Source organism: Brassica rapa, chromosome A07 (genome assembly GCF_000309985.2).
Source record: "Brassica rapa cultivar Chiifu-401-42 chromosome A07, CAAS_Brap_v3.01, whole genome shotgun sequence".
Taxonomy (NCBI): Eukaryota; Viridiplantae; Streptophyta; class Magnoliopsida; order Brassicales; family Brassicaceae; genus Brassica; species Brassica rapa.
The window spans coordinates 24,699,894-24,718,405 of record NC_024801.2 but is presented as its reverse complement, the minus strand read 5'-3'; the positions used below and the strand labels follow the sequence as shown (position 1 = coordinate 24,718,405).

The following is an 18,512-nucleotide window of genomic DNA, read 5'->3' as shown; positions in this document are numbered from 1 at the left end:
CCGATCTACACAACATAAAACCAAAAACATTTTAGCATTTAATCTGTATATACTACCCCAATCTATCTTACGATATGACTAGTTATGAGATGTGTGCTTCATGAAATAAAACTATTGGCAAACTATCACTAATTAAGATTATTAGATAACAACTAGAAACTGAATGTCAACAAATTAAATAGGAGGTTTCAAAAGGGGATTTTACTATTTACATTGAGGTGCAAACCTCTTATATTTATACAAGAGAATTGTGAAGTAATCTAAGTACAAAATTGCAGAGTTTGAATGTCTTTAGTTTGAGTTATCAAACCCGTGAATGAAACATACTTAATAGACATAATAATGAATCAACTTTTTTTGGTCTCTGTTATTTTTTCCCTTTATAGTCGTCGAGAATCAAAAGCGACGGAAGACTAGTCTAAAGCTGGAGCATTCAAACTATATATGACGATTGACGGCTCCTCTCGCTCTACATAATTTAGTTAAACTCTGATAATTACCAATTAGTTTCATTGTAAAGACAATAAATAAAGTGAAATAATAATTGACCCACTACAGTGTTTGGTAGGACTGGGCAAAAAATCCAAAAACCTGAAAAACATAACCGTATCCAATCCAAAAAAATAGTATCAAACCCGAACCAAAATTGATTAAATATCCGAATGGGTTCAAAATTTTAGTATTTAGAAAATCGGAATCGAACATGACTCGAACCAAAATATTTCGGGTAAATATATCCCAATTAGATTTTTATAGTTAAATATATTAATTATTTCCAGATTTAATATCTAAAAATAGAAAATATTTTGAAAATATGCAAATACTTGAAAATATATATAAATAGTCAAAAGTAAATATCTAAAATAGTAAAAAAATCGAAACACCAAAACTATTTGAAATATTTATTGATTCTCCATCCAAATATTCAAGATAAACTAATTTTATGTTAAGTTTAGATATTTTGGCACACATTATTTAAATTTCTATGTTACATCTTATTATTTTTTATATATTTTGAGAAAATTAAAGTGTACAAAAAAAATATTTTAAAAAATAATTTAAATCGGTTATTTGGATTCACAAAGATTCAAACCGAAATTTATAAATACATGAATAGAGTTGAAATCTTTAACTCCGAAAATCTAAAATTCGAATAGACTCGAATCAAAACCAGAATGGGTCTCCAAACTCCTACCTCCTCTGGCGTTTGCTAGTTTAGTTTGTAAGACAAAATAATATTCCAGCGAGAAGTAAAACAATACCGAAAAAAAGAGAACAAAGTTATTCTTTCAAATTAATTGGGCCGAGTATCACCTCGCCAAACGGGCTAACTTCGAAGAAAGCCGAAAGTAATGAGCCTAGTCGGCGAGTTCGTTACACGCCGCGCCAAAAAGCCACGTGTCAGTCTCCCACAGTGGACTTTTGACCCGGACAAAAAAAGCGACAAGAAAACAAATGCAAAGTTCCAACGAAATCGAAATTCGCATTTTGCTATGAGTGATGGGTAGATAATTCGAATCCAAATACCAAGAAGAAGACGGAGCATCCGCATCCGCATCCGAATCCGGATTTTGAGTTTTTGGTCAGATCGGATCTGAGGGAAGGAGGAGGAGAAGAAGATGCCGGAGACGGGAGACGTCGATCGTCAGATCGAGCAGCTGATGGAGTGTAAAGCGTTGTCGGAGGCGGAGGTGAAGACGCTGTGCGAGCAAGCGAGGGCGATTCTGGTGGAGGAGTGGAATGTTCAGCCGGTTAAGTGTCCGGTCACCGTCTGCGGCGACATCCACGGCCAATTCTACGATCTGATTGAGCTTTTTAAGATCGGTGGTTCTTCGCCTGACACCAATTATCTCTTCATGGGCGATTACGTTGGTCAGTCTCTCTACTTCATTCCTTTACTCGTGAATTGTATATGTATATGCGTGCGTGGATTTGACTTTTTTTTACTTTAGTTCTTATTGTTGACTTTCTCTTCACATTTTAGATTATGCGTGTGTTTATGCCTCCTTTTTTGCTGGTTATGTTATCTCATGATTGTGTTGACTTTTGTGAAGATCGAGGGTATTATTCTGTGGAGACAGTCTCGCTCTTGGTAGCACTCAAAGTTCGCTACAGAGATAGGCTTACCATCCTTAGAGGGAATCACGAAAGCCGCCAAATTACTCAAGTGTACGTTTTTTAAATCCTCAGCTTCTATTGTTCCTTGTTTTTTTTAAAGCTTTGTTACCTTTTCAGGTATGGATTTTATGATGAGTGCTTGAGAAAATATGGAAATGCTAATGTCTGGAAACACTTCACTGACCTTTTTGATTATCTTCCTCTTACAGCTCTCATTGAGAGTCAGGTTCAAAGCACTAATGAAGAACCTTTTAATATTATTACCTTAAAAAATCTATTTATCTGCTTCCACCGTTTTTGACTTGAACTATGACAAAACTTTATCTTCTTTTCTAGGTTTTCTGTTTACATGGAGGGCTTTCACCTTCTTTAGATACACTTGACAACATCCGTTCTCTAGATCGAATCCAAGAGGTATCTTCCAAAACCAGACCACTTTTGCTACTTTTATGTTACATAACGTGACAAAACTCTTTGTATTTGTGCTCGCCTCTAGGTTCCGCATGAAGGACCTATGTGTGATCTGTTATGGTCTGATCCAGATGATCGATGCGGTTGGGGAATATCTCCTCGTGGCGCAGGCTACACGTTCGGACAAGACATCGCTACTCAGTTTAACCACACCAATGGACTCAGTCTGATCTCAAGAGCACACCAACTTGTCATGGAAGGTTATAACTGGTGCCAAGAAAAGAACGTTGTGACTGTGTTTAGTGCCCCAAACTATTGCTACCGATGCGGCAACATGGCTGCGATTCTAGAGATCGACGAGAACATGGACCAGAACTTCCTTCAGTTCGATCCAGCCCCACGTCAAGTCGAACCTGAAACTACACGCAAAACTCCAGATTACTTTTTGTAAGTACCACAAAATAAAAAAGAAAAGAAAAACATCCTTAACCTTGTTCTGTAATTTCATTTCATGTTCGTTAAACTCGCCGTTGTCTTTTTGATTTTTAGTTAAGAATGTGTAACCTTTTAACTGATACAAGCGTTACAAAAGATTCTGGTTCACATGAATAAAGCAATTGTAGTTGAGAGCTACATATAATACACAAACAAGCTGGAGAAGCTGAGATCTAAAACAAAAAGAGAGATTCAAGAGCTTTCTAGTTCACTACGGATCCAATCCTGTGCACACATCAAGGCCTGGACAGTACTCGGTCTAAGCGAGCACCAGGTATCACTAATCCTTCTCTTTCGAGAACTCTCAAAGGCGTCTTCTTCTGATGATACATTCGACATAGGAACCGCTAAGACATTACGTGCCACCATGGAGAGGATCGGGTACTTGGGTGTGTGAACTTTCCACCAGTTGAGTATGTCGAAATCTGAATTACGCGGGAACAGAGGCTCCTCTAGGTACTTTTCAAGATCTGATTTGGAGTCTTGACCTGGTGAAGTAGTTGTCTCGTTAATGTACTTATCAAATTCTCTGAGTCTATCTTCATGCTGATGATGATGATGATGATGATGATGATTCTCCTGCCAGTCAAGCGCTTGGTCTGATGATGCTAACAGCGACCCTACAGAATGCTCGTTGTAAAGCGCTCTGGTGTACTCAGAGATGTCTTCAATAAACTCTGAAGCACTGGAGTCATAAAACAGTGGGTAGTAATACTCCACCAGCTTCATTTTGAAGCGTGGGTCTAATATGGTAGCAATGGCTAGAACCCGGTGGTTTCTATTCCAGAACTCGTCGAACCTCTTCCTCATTGTTACAGCTAAAGAGCTAATGAAACCATCAGGGCTTTTGTTCCATTCGATTAACCGGAGGTGTATGTCGCATATCTCCGGGAAGTAAATGTTTGCGGTTAAGCAGCTATTGCTGCTCTTTGTGAATGTGTTTGTCACTTGGACAAAGACTCTCAAGAATCCAACAACTGTTTCTAACCTCTCCCACTCCAAATCAGAAGGACATGAGACACAAGAATCAGGATCACGTTGTTTCATGAGTGAGAACACGTTCTTCTGCTCTAACGCAATCTCCAGCATGGTACATGTAGTGTCCCATCGCGCTGAGTCGTCGATACATAGGTCCCTCCTTTCATCGAAACTCTCCTGAATAAACTCTGAGCTTTTGACACACCGAATGCTCTCTCGAATCTTGTTTATCGTCTCGAAACAACTTTGCAGAGACTCTTGAGCCATCTGGTTAACGACATAAACTCCACAGCTCACATCAAACAACTGGCCATTACAGTAAAGAAACTTGTTCTGCGATAACCGGTCTCTGATCTTGTTAGCCACGTTTTCACCAAAGGGAGGAGTTCGATTCGACGCCATGGAGAAGAGCTTCCTGTCAATATCCCATTCCATCAAACATGTTATCACAACCTCAGCAAGCATTACATCCGTATGAGACGGATCAACCATGAAGAAGTTTAAAACTCTCTTTCTCAGCTCCCATGTTTCATCTATATAGTGAGCAGCCAAACACAAGAACTCATCGGAATCATCTGAACCACCACCACCGTTCCACACATCGACACTGATACTAATCTTCCCAGGTAACTTATCCAAGTCCTCGAAGATCTTATGCTTCTCCTTAGCGTATATCTCCATACAATCAGACTCAACTCTCTCAAACACAACGGGCTCAAACAAAGGCTGTAAATTCCTAAGGAACACTCTGAACCCAACGTCTTCAACCATGGTTAACGGATAACCGTGTAAGATTATCATCCTGGCTAGATCAAACCGGCTCCTCCTCTGATCCAAACCGGAGTTTATTACAGAAGCATCACTATGTTCATGTTTTGTCTGGTCGACAATCGCTAACTCAAGTGGTGTTGTTTCTACTCTCTTCGCAGCACCAACACCGTTACAGCTAGCTCTCCTCTTACATCTAATCAAATGGTTCCTCAAATGAGAAGTCCCACTCGCGCTCGAACCGCTAAGACGTTTCTTGCAGTGTCTGCAGATTGCCACGTGTATCTCTCCTTTTCTCACCTTGTCGAAATCGTTCCACACAGCTGATTTAAGTTTACTAGATTTCACAATCACCGCGTCTGATAAGTCCATCTCATTGATTATCATCAGGTTCTCTCCTACACAAGTAAGAAAACGAAGGAAGGCTAAAGTTTAAAGCTTTCATCTACAGTAGTTACCTAAAAATCTAGAAAGACAGAGCATTTCACCTCGTCATTCAAGTCGAACGGTTAACGGAGGTGGGTTTAACGGCGGCGGAGTCTCTCGGTGTCGGTGGTCGCGGCGGTAGGGTTTTAGCGAGAGGAAAGCTTTTGGCTTTTCTCTGGTGAAAGATATTTTTCGTTTTGAAATGGTCAGCAGTTTTGTCACGTTGTGTTAATTTACAAACTAAGACTTTATATTTATGTATGTTTTCAAACTTAGCTCTAAATTTATTTTATGATCAATTTAGTCCATTTCTATTTACAAATCAGTTGCTGAATTGTTTTTCTCTCTTCGGTACTCGCTGATAATGGCTTTATCAGCTACAACCTTATCATCATCGTCGCTGCGACTGATCAATGTCTCACGCAGATTCGTCTCTGCAGCTCCTTTCTCTCTTGACTCTACCTTCCACCTCCGACGACGCGTGAAACGGCCACTCGCTTCGAACCGTAGCTCTCAGGTACTCCAATCGTCTTGTTGTAATCCGAATTTGAAACTTGAGTCAGTCAATCTATTAGCTCTTAGTCGCGTAGGCGATACGAATCGGACGATCGATTCTTCTTCGACGGGTACGAATACGATGACGACGACGAAGAGGATGATTACGAGAGGGAGAGCAGCGTGGATCTTCTGGTGAGATTCGTAACAAGTATGTTCAAGAAGGCCTCTAAGCGAGCTAAAAAGGCCTCGCGTCGTGTTTTGCCAGCCGCCATGTCTCCTCGACTCGTGAGTCTCCTTCCTTCCTTCTCCATGAGCTGCACATTGTGTTGTTATATGCTTCGTTTGATTGATTAGCTAGGAATGATCTGCAGGTGTCTTTTGCAGTAGATGGGATATTGCTATTGGGTTCGCTTTCTATCACGAGAGCGTTTCTTGAGGTGTGTTATCTTTTGCCTTCTTTGCTCACTCTGCTTTTGTGTGTGATTTAGATTTATTTATTGTCACATCCAAAGTTAAAATGGATCAATATATAATTAATATACATCTTTTCAATGTAAATTGGTTTTAAATAACTTAATATGGTATCAGAGTCTACCAATTCAAAAATTGGTTTCGTCAATAATCATCCGATATTATTAAAGTAATGGTTAAAACGCTGATAACTGATCTAGTCGTTACCAATTAGTTTTGAGTTGGCAGCTCATCTATTAGCGGTTTAAGAGTTTTAAAGATTGTGTTGGTTATATTTATACTGTTATTTTGGTAAGCTAATCCTTTCGAATTAGAACGAGATGTTTTAAGGATTAGTTACAAATGAGAAAGACAAAATGATATTAGACCTTTCTGTTGTAAAAATATCTTTATTTTAACTTCTACGTTGAGCTCAAACGAACCTGTGAGTGCTTGGACTTCATGTTTATGCTCTGTAGTGATCATATTTTTTTTTATCTAACCTTCTATTTTGAACTTTGAACGTAGCACTTGGAATGCTTGTTTATGAGCGTACGTTGTTGTAGGTGACGATACGAAGTTTGTGAATTAGGCTGACTTCAGTTTTACAAACCATATTTCTCGCAGGTAATATGCGGTCTTGGAGGAACAGTCTTTACGGTTATTCTGTTGATCCGGTTGTTCTGGACAGGAGCTTCCTTTTTCCAGAATTACGGCAACTCTTTTGGACCAAACCCGCTATAACTTGAAACATATATGTAGCTTAAGTCAGATTATGAGTTTCAGATGTTTGTTATTCATCATGTTCTTTTCACCTCTATTTGTAAAGGGAATATGGAAGATAGTTGTGTATACACATTCCTGGGAAGTTATCTAAGAATCAAGAGTAAGCAGACCAATCGAAAAAGATCTAAAGAGTGTTTTTCTATAATTCACCGATAAAACGAAGAAAGATAATCACTTAACCAACGTATTTAACTATAGGTAGTCGGGAGCGCATTAGAAAATTCTCGTCGATGGTTGGGTAAATAAAACTGCAAGGTGCATTTTGCATGATAATATAATAACATCAGTTTCTTTTATTTCTTCACGTTCCGTATCACCTCAGCTAATTGTGTTAATATGGTACAACGTCTTCTATACGACTGCTACTATTCAACGTTTATTAGTTCGTCCTTGCAACCTAACCGTGTAGATTTCCAACACTGATGTAATGAAATAACGTGTCCTCACTTCTCTTGGCCTTTTGCCTGATTTTGTAAAAAGACGTGAGACGTCCATTTATAAATAGCTGTCCCAGCCGAAGCCGTTAGGCCACAAAACCATTGGGCAATTTGACTCATTTGGGCCTACTCGTTAAATACAGAGTTAACACCTTTCACATTGTGGTTAGCTGTGGTCATACGACACACACGATGAGGATAATACATAAAAGAGATCGACACCACACGCACCTCAGGACCCCTCTGAGTCAATAGACTCACTATATCATAGACTTTCATTTTTCTCTGCACGCGACTTATCCAAAACGCGGATTCTACACTTACACACAAAAGCTGAACGAATATTCAATGTTCATTTTGTACCAAATCTACCAATCTTTTTTGTTTGTGACGTATTTATATCATCATTATATATACATTTTTATGGAAAATCAGTACGGTAAGCAAAACCAATGTTTATGTCTAATTATATATACATTTTATGCTAACTGTATTTTAAAATAATAATATAGTAGTGCCATCTCTTTGGAAAGTAAAAAGTAGTACACTATAGACCAAGAAATTTGGAACTAATACATTCCGTCAAACATTCAACTAATTAATTAATACCCTTACAATTTTATGCTATATATTTTCGTAGCAACTTCTAAAGTACACATACGGCTTTATGGGTTACACATCGGTGATATGAATGAGTAATATTTACGACAAAGTTACAAAAAAAAAACATTTGATTTCTGTTAGAAATTTAGAATAGTAAAGGAGCATTAGTCACCAATGTATACAGTGCATACGTAGCAAATTGTGTAGTACTCCTATTAAACAATAACCACGTCGACAATTTTGATTTTGGCCTATAGGGGTTTTTAGTCAATCATATTGGAAATTGTGATTGTGATTTGTTAAAGCTAACTTTGATTTGAAGCATAATTTCATTTCCAAGATATTGTTCTTTGCTCGACGAATCTTGACTTAATTATACAAGCTTTGATTTTATAGCACAACCCATTACATTCCGAAAAAGCATCCCTAGGTTACGGGTCCAAACTCAATGTAAGATATGGAACATCACAGATTTGTATGTGTTTGCCATTGGCTGCTAAATGATACTTCGTTTTGGTTTAGTTGTCATTGTATAATAAAATATTATAATTTCAAAATAAATATCTTTTTATAGTTTTAATTTAACATTTATTGACTTTATATTCTGACCTACTTCTTATAGATATAAATGTAGTTAAGTGTATTAGTAATGATATTTTTGTTTTGTAAATATACAAATTGAATATTTTCTTAATTTGTTTGTCCAACTCTACAACGATAACTAAAATGAAACAGAAAAATTATACATTAAAAAGAAAAACTCGAACTTTCGATTTAATTTCTCAATAGATTAAAAGGATAGGCTGACATTTTGGTGCTAAAAATTGCCAGATCAAAAACAAATAGAATTGGAAATATAAGAGAGAAAAATAAAGAGATATCCATATGATACATTTAATCTGGTAATCAATAATACCATCGAAAAGTAATAATTTATGAGTATTTACTATTTAGGAATGTATCATTAATGCTGTCATAGGTTTTACCATGACGTGCAAATACAATATACATTTTGACCCGGTCGTGGCTCTTGTGAATATGAACGGAGAAAAAGTGTGTGTATATACAAAATCACAACTACTTTCCATTTTGTTGTGTTGATATTTGTGTACCATATAAACTAAAATCATCATAGCCCTCCGATCATCTATCATAGATTTCCATCTCAAATCTATAGATTTTACGGCTATAGATTTCCATCTTATATGAAAGAAAACATTAAACATAAGTAAATAATAAAAATCTAATATTCTTTTATTTCATATTAAGTGTTGTTTTAACTTTTAAATTTTGTTTCATCATAAGTATCGTTTTAGATTTAAATGCATATTTTAAACAGTTTTCAATTTTTTCTTTATTTAAAAAAATGATTTTTTTATTAATTATTAAAATCAAACAAATTACATTAAATAAGGATAAAACAGAAAAAAATTTAAAAAATAGTTCATGTGCAAAAACCGTAAGTGATAATTATAAAACGAATGGAATAGTTTCTATGCACTTAATATTAAGCAATAATATTGATACTACATTAGGTTTGCTTTAAATTAAGATACAAATTAATTCTCCTTTTGACCTGGAAGACAGACTTCTAATATATTGACGATATAGCATTAGTTCTCATAGTTTAGTTATATGTTATTCTTCAACTAACAATTTTAACTACAAAACACAAATCAAATAGATAGACATGATTGATAACACTTTCCAAAAGAACTAGAGAAAAGGTATGGCGAGAAATAAAGAATTATGATAGATTTTTTAATAGTCGTCTAACAGAAACCTTTGAACCGACTAAACAACCAAAACTAACCACAATTACAAATATATTTACAAAATCAGAAATAATGTGAACAATTTGTTGGGATGTATCAAGTGTTTTTAGCTTTACTTTATATCCACAACTATAAAAATTACCAATCATGTTCTATTTGGTTTTTAAAGTTAAAGACAAAATAAAGAAATGTCTACAGAAACTAGCTCTCTTTTTTTCTAAAGCAAAAAAATAATCGATATAAAATAATTATTTTTATTATTATTTTTATTTAATTTTTACAGTTACATATGATACAAGTTTACAACTACATAAAAAATCATACATATTAGATTCAGCAGTAAATTTGTATAGCTATAGTCCAACTAATCATTCACGCTCGACAAGCCACACCAAAGATTTATTAGATTTGGAATCTTACAACTTCTTAGCAGAATATATCTAAAACTTCGAAAAACTCTCGCTAGGAATCTAGTAACAGTAAGATTGGTTTTGTAATACACAACATTAATATTCATCAAAATTCTGATGTTTCCATGTTTTGAAAATTGTTTGTACTATATATAGCTAGCACTTTGAATTTCTAACTAAAAATAATGATTTGTTTGTAAAACTACTTCTCAGCGTTCTATATTCGTCGCATTTTTTTTCCAGAAATTTAATTTAGTTAAGTCATTTTGTTAATTCAGTTATTTCACTGTTTTCTGTTAATCTGATATATCAGTCAAACCAAGAATAAAGTCAAAACCTCAAACCTAAGGATGAAACCATATTTTCCAAAAATTGTTTGCTTTCTCAACGTCACATTTCTTCCAACTATGCAGACGACGAAATAACACGCATTTTCAAACTAATTGGCAAGGAAAAAAGAGAGACATGGAATTGCAACTGCTGTAGGTCCTACTGTTTAGCAACGGTACATATCAGGCAACTAAATCGGACTCATCACACTTTCCTGGACTCTCTTGTCTCTTTGAAATTTCCTACCGACCCATTTTCTTTATTTAATTTATATGTATTGTTTGTTTGTTTATAATAAGAAATATGAGGCACATGCATACCGAAGCTTTTTTTGACCGTCATACGCGCCGGAATCTAAGAAAAGAAAATAAAAATGAGCCCATCCATATATATAGACGCCAAACGTAGAGAGGAAACCTCATCAAACCATAGCTTTTCATTTCTACCCCCAAGAAAAGAGCAGCGAACTGAGTTTGATCAATCTCTGATTTTCTGAAACAAAAAAGAATAATAATAATGGGTCTATTGAGTGGTGTTAACAATGATGAGTACGTAAGGCTATTAGGAGCATGGCCTAGCCCTTTCGTGCTGAGGACTCGGATCGCACTTAACCTAAAGCGTGTACCGTACGAGTATCTCGAAGAAGAAGATACTTTGAATTCGGAGAGCGTGTTAAACTACAACCCCGTCCATAAACAGATCCCCATCCTCATCCATGGAAACAAACCAATCCGTGAATCACTCAACATCGTCATGTACGTCGATGAAACTTGGCTCTCCGGCCCTCCGATACTTCCTTCTGATCCCTTTGATCGTGCCGTTGCTCGTTTTTGGGACGTCTACATTGACGAACACGTAAGTCATGAGACTAAACTTTTCCTGTTATTTATGTTATAGCTTAAGGTGCAATCGCATATTATCTTGTCTAAATGTTTTATATTGAATGAAAATGTAACTTGCATATCAATCTTCGTGATCTTTTATATAGTGTTTCACATCAATCAATGGAGTGGCGGTAGCAAAGGACGAGGAGGAAAGAAAGATGGCAATAGCGAAGCTAGAGCAGTGTATGGCTCTTTTGGAAGAAACGTTTCAAGAATGCAGCAAAGGAAGAGGCTTCTTTGGTGGAGACAACATAGGATTCATCGATATCGGTTTCGGGTCGATGTTGGGTCCTCTTAAGGTTCTTGAGAAATTTTCAGGCGTCAAGTTCATACATCCAGAGAACACGCCAGGTCTTTTCAATTGGGCAGACAGATTCTACGCCCATGAAGCAGTCAAGCCTGTCATGCCCGATATCGAAAAACTGGTCGAGTTCGCTAGGCTTAAGTTCAATACTTCAATCTTTAAATAAAAACCAAAGGCTATAAAATTAATTATTTTGACGGACATATTATCATATGCTTCGAATAATCTAAATCGGGGAATAAGATGTAGACTCGGTTAATTTAAAGGCATAGTCAAAATGTTCTTTTGTTTTTTTCTTTCTTCCTTTTTTTTGGTAATTTTTTTCTTTATTTTCTCTTATATATGTATGCAGAAATAATCGATTGTGGCACGCAAGAAAGTGTATGTTCTTGGATTTCTTTATGCTGTAAATTAATCAATAATCTATAAAACTTTATTTTCCCCTTTTCGACAATAGTACTAGCAATTGTATAAATTTTATGATTGAAGTTTTAATATCACGTGTCATTTAGCAGCGAAGCTTCGCCACATTGAACATTCCATCAGTTTGGAGAAGAGAATCCATGATGATCAACCTAATAAATACACATAGCTAGTGGTGAGATGATGAAAACAATTTTGACATTATTGGTCACCTCGTATGGGTAAACTAGTCAACGTACGATAAATACCTGGTGTTTTTAATTCATTAACTAATTCACCACACAAATAGTCGGATCGATTTCATGCTGTGCTCCAGTGCTCCTACGATAAAGGGCTACACATCACCTTTTTCATTCATATTTCATAGAGAAATCTAAAAAAGATCATCACTAAATATTAAAACAAAAAGAAAAACGCAATTTAGATTCTTATTGGAAAATAAAGCATACAATGTTTTGTTTAATTTTATATAAAGTATTTCATATTTTAATAAGTTTAAATTATTACTTGAATAATTTAAAGTTTTATTATGTTATCGAATTATCTTATATTTTTAACTAGTCCAGTTTAATTAAAAAATTTCATTGATTAAGTGTTTCGTCCATGTGTGCATAATTATTGTCACATATTTTTTATATCATCGTTTATATTCAAAACCAGCATAGTAAGTTATTTTTTTATGTTTTTACTCTTTTTCATTTTTTTTTTAAAAATATTCTTTCTCGTCTTATTTTCGTCTCTTAAAACACCAATAGAAACTACTCTTTCCGTTCCTTAAAGATACATATTCTAGAGAAAAAAATTATTTCTAAAAGATTCATTTTTTATATTTTCAATGCATGTTTTATTAACTAATTGCAAACTTCAAAAATCTTAATTGCACTACTTGATCTTTTATTAGCTTAAAATTGTGAGAAGAAGATAAACACAAAAAATATATACAAATTTAATGTGTTTTATTAAAATGTATAAAAATATAAAATATGAATCATTTAGGAACATAGAGAGTATAAAATTATGAGAATATAATTATATATTTCATCCATTTGACAAAGATTATGAGTTTAATACCTTTCATGTTATACAAATAGTAATGTAATTTATACTTATTCTAAATTTGCTATTAATTGAAAAATACATTTATCTTTTATATTATTTTATTTATCTCAAATATTATTGGTTAAGAATATGTGATTAGTAAAAATATAAATACAGTTCAATCATTTTCTTAATATGTGTGAAATATCAAAATAACAATCTAGATAAATTGGAGGGAATATCAAACATTTCATGAAATAAAGTAAGGTAAAAAGGTGAACATTCATCTATTAATCGGGTTTTACTCTTTAAACCAGGAATATGTATCGCATTACCCAGAAAGAACTTCGAAACAGACACAAACAAAAATAAAACCAAAACAAGTAAGATTTCATTTTAAAAAAAAATATTTATGATACATCAAAAGAAAAACTTAAAAAGAAAACAAATTGAGATAGTGATAATCTTTTATTGCTTTGCTCAATAAATATATACGAAAATTTATTTTACTGTTTCATAAATTTTATTTTTTTTATGGAAAATAGGTAATGATAATTTTATTATTATAATAGATTTATGGTTAATTATATAATGATATAAGATCAGATTAGTTTAAGTTATAACGTGAAAAGTTTGAAAAAAAACACTTCTTAGATAAAAGTATAGATAGAATTTATCTAGTTTGGATTTACCAACTCAACGAAGACGTGTTTAGACCTAGTAAGTGGGATAAAATAAAAAACATCTAAGATCCATTCAAGTTTTGGTTATAAAAGATAAACTAGATTTTGACCCATGCTTTCAAAGCGCGGGTTTATTTTTGTTTTTTTTTCAATTAACAAATATTTAGTAAATGTCACATTTTCATATATTTGTGTTTTATTTTATAAAAGATTTAAAAATTTTATCTTTATTTATCGTATTTCATTTTAAATGACTATTTATGTTAAAAAAATTAAATTTTATTTTTTTAATGAATTAAGTTGGTATAACTCTGATAAATTAATTTTATTATGGGGTTAATATTTTAATTAAAAAATTATATACTTTTAATAAAGATTTATACTTTTCAATAAAAAAATTCAATTATTTTTATGAATGCTTAAATTATATTAAGAAAAGAAAAAAATAATAATTAAGAATAGTTGAAAAAAAAATTATTTGAACTTGTACTCAATGGCCCAAAGGAAAAAAAAAGTGAGAATTGAATCTGATTTTTTAATAGGCCCAAATGGCTCAAGAGAGATTTGATTTGGGCTGGATCCAAAAATAATGACCCATTATAGATTTGTTATTAATATTACTTAATTGCTCTTAATGAAACATGCAATGTTAGTGAAGGAAACATACCCCTAAGATAATTATGACAATAGGATCCTGCTTTAATAGTATAGATATAGATATCAATGGACTGAAGAACTTTAAAATAACTCGATGAACATGCCGTCGACCGATTATTCTGGATCCACCTTATTTATTTTATGCATGTTCTATATATATTAGCATTGTGAAACCATTACGTAAATATATATGTATATGAACACCATTTATTTTTCGGCACTAAAAACCATGTAAAATGTGACAATGTAAAACCATGTATATGAACACCACTTATTTTCCGCGAAGCAGGCTCTGTTGCTCTCCAAAATGCTAAGTGCCAAAATTATACAGTATGAAATAATCACAAATACAATAAATTAGCGTTTTTAAGAGGAAAAGTCAGCAGAATTTTTTTCTCGGTGGAAAAGTCACCAGATTAGTATTTTAAGTTTAATATCCCTGTCTCTTAGATAGGTTTCTTAGTGTAATTGGGCTTTAAAAAAAAAGAAAAAATGTAATAACCACAGGAGACGTCTCTTGATTAAGCACTGGAAGAGACGTCTCTTCTCTTCCTCTCTTCCTCTCTCTCTCTTCCACTCTGTCTCTCTACACTCCCTGTCTCCTTCCATTGTTAAGGTTTCGTTTGTTCAAAGTTTTATCCTTTTCATCTCAATTCTTCTCTGTAATCATGTAACAATCAGAGGAAATGGATTCCAATTTATGGATTAATTGTCTTTTTTTTTTGTCTGCGAGGATGGTATCGCTAAGCTGGAAGCACCACACGCTAATTCAGGCTTTGTCATTTGCTTTCAACTTACTTCAGTTAGCCTCCTTCTCTAGCTGAATCTGAGTTTTTATTGTGTACTTGGTTAGTTGATGCTGGGTTGTGTATGAGTAGTGACTAGTCGCAATAGTTGCAGTAAAGATTCAATTTTTGTGTATGCACACAAGAGTTTCTCATGAATAGTTGATTATTTGAGAGACAGATGCAAGATGCAATTTTTGTTGTTTGTACTTTGTAGTTGTACATATATCTAGTTACAAGAATACTGGTAGTTATCTTTTATGAGACCCTTCATCATTCAGCCGTTTTTAAGCAAAATCTTATTCTCAGCGTTTTGTATAGATTCAAGGTGTTTTGGTGACAAAGTGACAAGAATTTGAGATGGGTTCTGAGAATTTTTTCAAGGCAATAATTGGTTCAAAGAAAGGGAAACAAACAAAGGTACGTTTCACATTTGGTGTGATCATCAATGCAGATGAAGTTCTGTTTTATACTAGTGTTGACTTGGCCTTCCTTATGACAGGGACTTTCTACTGCTATAAAGTCAAAAACTTCCAAGAAGAAGGGTACTCATGCTTCATCACTAGTTGTTTGTAGCGAGGATTGGGCTGCAACTAGAATCCAGACTGTTTTTTTCTTGGTTTTATTTTTCTTGGTGCCTGTAGTAAGGTGCTTACATCACGGAAGTGGCCTTCCATTGAGCTTTCTCGAACCGTTATTTTTTATGATGCTTGAGATGTGGTTTCTTGCAGGTACGTGTCTCTGTGATAAGTAAAAGGCGTTGTCTTTTAAGTCTCAAGGCTTAGTTTTGTTTTCATGAACTTGCAGGTGAAGGATCTTAGCTTGTTGATATGATGAGAGAAAATATATATGAAGCAAAGTGTCTGTCATCCGATACCTCAAGAGTAACTCGTCCTTCTTAACCTTTGTGAGTGTGGATACTCTTTACAGATTTAGCCTTGAGTAGATTTCTTTTTAGCTGCCTTTTGTAAATAGATACTTCTTGTTGAAATGCATATTTGATTATCTGTGTGTTTACATATATAATAACAAACTTGTGTTGAGAATGTTTTATAATTTTTTTTTTAAAACCATAATTAAGAGACTTGCAATAAACCACCTAAATGTTCAAATCTCTTTCTAAGTCTCTTAAGTCACTTTTACACTTTAAAAACTATTAAAAATTAATTAAAAGACCCTTTAAGGGGTTTAGGGATAATGATGCTCTTAATGTTATAATTTGTTTCGACTGTTTTTCTGTCATTTTGTGTGACTTTTAGTCGCAAACGGGATCATATATGATTCATGTTCAAGAGTGACGACTAGATACATACCAAAAAGAAGTATGACGATTAGATACATACCATGATTTGTAGGTATAAGAAATTTGCAACTTGAAGTATTTGTCAGTATATAATGAATCAGTTTTAAAGTTTCGTAGCGTGCTTGTGTGACTTGTAAGTACTAATGCATTTTGTTTTACAGATTCTTAACAGTCTACAAAAAAGGAGTAAATACATGAATGTGAAGCAAAGAGAAAAGGCAGTATGCAGTTAACTGAATGAATTAAGAAAGAAAGCAAGCTAGTTAATTTGAAATACTTGTTTTTAACAAGGAATATACTTCTTATCGAAAACAAAACAATACTACTCATAACCTAGGAAGTTGCTGGATCGTGTTGGATTAAAAAAACTAACTAGTCAACAGTCAATCCTGCACACTTTCGTGGTCCAGTGCCGGTCCAATTGAAACACCTAATATTTCCAAGTTTCCAACACCTAATCTTTAATTACCACTTACTTTTCAAAAATAAAATCTTTTGTTTTATTTGTCTAAAAGAAGAAGACCTTTGAATTGAGAATAAAAAAATTAAACCCAGCCGCCAAAATGGCAGCTAAAGAAGAAGAAATAAACATATAAGTATAATCGAATTATTCCTTTATAAATATTCACTCAAACCTCAGTCAAGTAAACAGGCAAAAAAAATCCTTCATCAAATGTTAAAAAGCAAGAAAACAGACAGCTCCATCTCTCGAGACACAACTCAAATAAAGAAAAGACAAAAAACCGAGATGGCTCAGAATGGTTCGAACAGTACCGTGAAGCTTATTGGTACATGGTCAAGCCCGTTCGCCTTGAGGGCTCGAATCGCTCTACACCTCAAGTCAGTAGAGTACGAGTACATAGAAGAAGCCGATGTTCTGAAGTCGAAGAGCGACCTTCTTCTTAAATCCAATCCTATCCACAAGAAAGTCCCTGTCCTAATCCATGGTGATGACTCAATCTGCGAGTCTCTCAACATCGTTCAGTACGTAGACGAAGCCTGGCCGTCCAAGCTTTCTATCCTCCCTTCCAATCCCAAAGAACGTGCTTCTGCTCGTTTCTGGGCTCACTTCGTTGACGGAAAGGTAACTACTAACAAAACAGTTTTAAGTACTATCACCTTAGTTTAAAATATAAAAAATATGAATAGTGAAACTTTATTGGTAAAACCAAAAGATAATAAACAAAAGAATGTGTTTAAATTTTTTAGTATGTATGAAAAGTTTTAAACATCAGTTATTCATATAACCATCACCTTAGGTTCATTATAAAATCTTAAATAAAACTGAGAGTATGTGTATAATGTTTCTGAACATGGTACAGGGCTTTGAATCAATCGATGCGGTGGCTGGAGCTAAGGATGACGCCGGGAGGATGGCGGCGGCAGGAAACCTGATGGAATCTCTCGCAGCGTTGGAGGAGGCGTTTCAGAAGAGCAGCAAAGGTGGAGAGTTCTTCGGAGGCGAAAACATTGGCTACGTCGACATCGCATGTGGAGCCATAGTGGGCCCACTTTCTGTCATTGAGGCGTTTTCAGGTGTGAAGTTTCTGAGTCAAGATACAACACCGGGTTTGGTCCAATGGGCCGAGAGATTCAGAGCCCATGAAGCTGTGAAACCTTACATGCCCACCGTTGCTGAGTTCGTCGAGTTTGCTAAACAAAAGTTCAATGTTCAGTGAGAGTGACTTTAAAAGGAAAATCTTTAAAGTGTTGGAATCTGATTTATGCTTTGCCAAAAACATTGTTGTAAGAGTTACTATTTGCAAGAAATGTAATAATAATTCGTTATACCGAATATAATAAACACCATGCTTGGGTTGCTTACAATCTATCCACATTAGTTTAGAGTCTATTGAAATCAGACGAGACCAACCTTGAACACTGTTTGCGTTAAAGCTCGCTGACCACTCCCACAAAGGTTGGGCAAACCCACCCATTCGTAGGCAATAA

At 34.4% G+C, this 18,512-nt stretch overlaps 6 protein-coding genes across 7 annotated transcripts; 5 read left to right on the top strand and 1 right to left on the bottom strand.

Moving 5' to 3' along the window:
- Window positions 1–1,429: 1,429 nt before the first annotated feature.
- Window positions 1,430–3,177, top strand: LOC103831543 (serine/threonine-protein phosphatase PP2A-5 catalytic subunit). The gene is made up of 5 exons (XM_009107424.3): window positions 1,430–1,872; window positions 2,055–2,169; window positions 2,236–2,344; window positions 2,455–2,532; window positions 2,615–3,177. Exons 1-5 carry the CDS (start codon window positions 1,620–1,622, stop codon window positions 2,978–2,980), a joined length of 921 nt encoding a protein of 306 aa, XP_009105672.1. The 5' UTR covers window positions 1,430–1,619; the 3' UTR covers window positions 2,981–3,177.
- LOC103831544 (zinc finger BED domain-containing protein RICESLEEPER 1) lies at window positions 3,084–5,471 on the bottom strand. Its single transcript, XM_009107426.2, has 2 exons — window positions 5,259–5,471; window positions 3,084–5,168 (listed from the first exon to the last, which is right to left on the bottom strand). The coding sequence occupies exon 2, from the start codon at window positions 5,155–5,157 to the stop codon at window positions 3,217–3,219; it is 1,941 nt and encodes a 646-aa protein (XP_009105674.1). The 5' UTR covers window positions 5,158–5,168; window positions 5,259–5,471; the 3' UTR covers window positions 3,084–3,216.
- A 20-nt stretch (window positions 5,472–5,491) lies between these two features.
- On the top strand, window positions 5,492–7,051 carry LOC103831542 (protein SHORT HYPOCOTYL IN WHITE LIGHT 1). The gene is made up of 4 exons (XM_009107423.3): window positions 5,492–5,713; window positions 5,779–5,979; window positions 6,066–6,131; window positions 6,772–7,051. Exons 1-4 carry the CDS (start codon window positions 5,561–5,563, stop codon window positions 6,886–6,888), a joined length of 537 nt encoding a protein of 178 aa, XP_009105671.2. The 5' UTR covers window positions 5,492–5,560; the 3' UTR covers window positions 6,889–7,051.
- A 3,252-nt stretch (window positions 7,052–10,303) lies between these two features.
- On the top strand, window positions 10,304–12,118 carry LOC103831540 (glutathione S-transferase U11). Its single transcript, XM_009107422.3, has 2 exons — window positions 10,304–11,340; window positions 11,474–12,118. Exons 1-2 carry the CDS (start codon window positions 11,002–11,004, stop codon window positions 11,837–11,839), a joined length of 705 nt encoding a protein of 234 aa, XP_009105670.1. The 5' UTR covers window positions 10,304–11,001; the 3' UTR covers window positions 11,840–12,118.
- A 2,773-nt stretch (window positions 12,119–14,891) lies between these two features.
- Window positions 14,892–16,309, top strand: LOC103831539. 2 transcript variants are annotated; one of them, XM_009107421.3, is made up of 4 exons: window positions 14,892–15,276; window positions 15,569–15,679; window positions 15,762–15,990; window positions 16,067–16,309. In XM_009107421.3, the coding sequence occupies exons 2-4, from the start codon at window positions 15,620–15,622 to the stop codon at window positions 16,078–16,080; spliced, it is 303 nt and encodes a 100-aa protein (XP_009105669.1). In that variant the 5' UTR covers window positions 14,892–15,276; window positions 15,569–15,619; the 3' UTR covers window positions 16,081–16,309. The 2 variants fall into 2 exon arrangements, with proteins under 2 accessions (XP_009105669.1, XP_009105668.1); XM_009107420.3 differs by having other exon boundaries at window positions 14,896–15,276; window positions 15,581–15,679.
- Window positions 16,310–17,095: 786 nt separating this feature from the next.
- On the top strand, window positions 17,096–18,412 carry LOC103831538 (glutathione S-transferase U12). The gene is made up of 2 exons (XM_009107419.3): window positions 17,096–17,646; window positions 17,885–18,412. The coding sequence occupies exons 1-2, from the start codon at window positions 17,236–17,238 to the stop codon at window positions 18,239–18,241; spliced, it is 768 nt and encodes a 255-aa protein (XP_009105667.1). The 5' UTR covers window positions 17,096–17,235; the 3' UTR covers window positions 18,242–18,412.
- The last annotated feature ends 100 nt before the right edge of the window (window positions 18,413–18,512 follow it).

Excerpts from the sequence above, each read along its gene's own strand:
- LOC103831543 (XM_009107424.3), top strand. The coding sequence starts at position 1,620 with ATGCCGGAGACGGGAGACGTCGATCGTCAGATCGAGCAGCTGATGGAG. Across the intron at positions 1,873-2,054 it reads CTTCATGGGCGATTACGTTG|ATCGAGGGTATTATTCTGTG; the intron begins GTCAGTCTCTCT and ends ACTTTTGTGAAG. Across the intron at positions 2,533-2,614 it reads CTCTAGATCGAATCCAAGAG|GTTCCGCATGAAGGACCTAT; the intron begins GTATCTTCCAAA and ends GCTCGCCTCTAG.
- LOC103831544 (XM_009107426.2), bottom strand. The coding sequence starts at position 5,157 with ATGATAATCAATGAGATGGACTTATCAGACGCGGTGATTGTGAAATCT.
- LOC103831542 (XM_009107423.3), top strand. The coding sequence starts at position 5,561 with ATGGCTTTATCAGCTACAACCTTATCATCATCGTCGCTGCGACTGATC. Across the intron at positions 5,980-6,065 it reads CCGCCATGTCTCCTCGACTC|GTGTCTTTTGCAGTAGATGG; the intron begins GTGAGTCTCCTT and ends AATGATCTGCAG. Across the intron at positions 6,132-6,771 it reads TCACGAGAGCGTTTCTTGAG|GTAATATGCGGTCTTGGAGG; the intron begins GTGTGTTATCTT and ends TATTTCTCGCAG.
- LOC103831540 (XM_009107422.3), top strand. The coding sequence starts at position 11,002 with ATGGGTCTATTGAGTGGTGTTAACAATGATGAGTACGTAAGGCTATTA. Across the intron at positions 11,341-11,473 it reads ACGTCTACATTGACGAACAC|TGTTTCACATCAATCAATGG; the intron begins GTAAGTCATGAG and ends TCTTTTATATAG.
- LOC103831539 (XM_009107421.3), top strand. The coding sequence starts at position 15,620 with ATGGGTTCTGAGAATTTTTTCAAGGCAATAATTGGTTCAAAGAAAGGG. Across the intron at positions 15,680-15,761 it reads AGAAAGGGAAACAAACAAAG|GGACTTTCTACTGCTATAAA; the intron begins GTACGTTTCACA and ends TCCTTATGACAG.
- LOC103831538 (XM_009107419.3), top strand. The coding sequence starts at position 17,236 with ATGTTAAAAAGCAAGAAAACAGACAGCTCCATCTCTCGAGACACAACT. Across the intron at positions 17,647-17,884 it reads CTCACTTCGTTGACGGAAAG|GGCTTTGAATCAATCGATGC; the intron begins GTAACTACTAAC and ends AACATGGTACAG.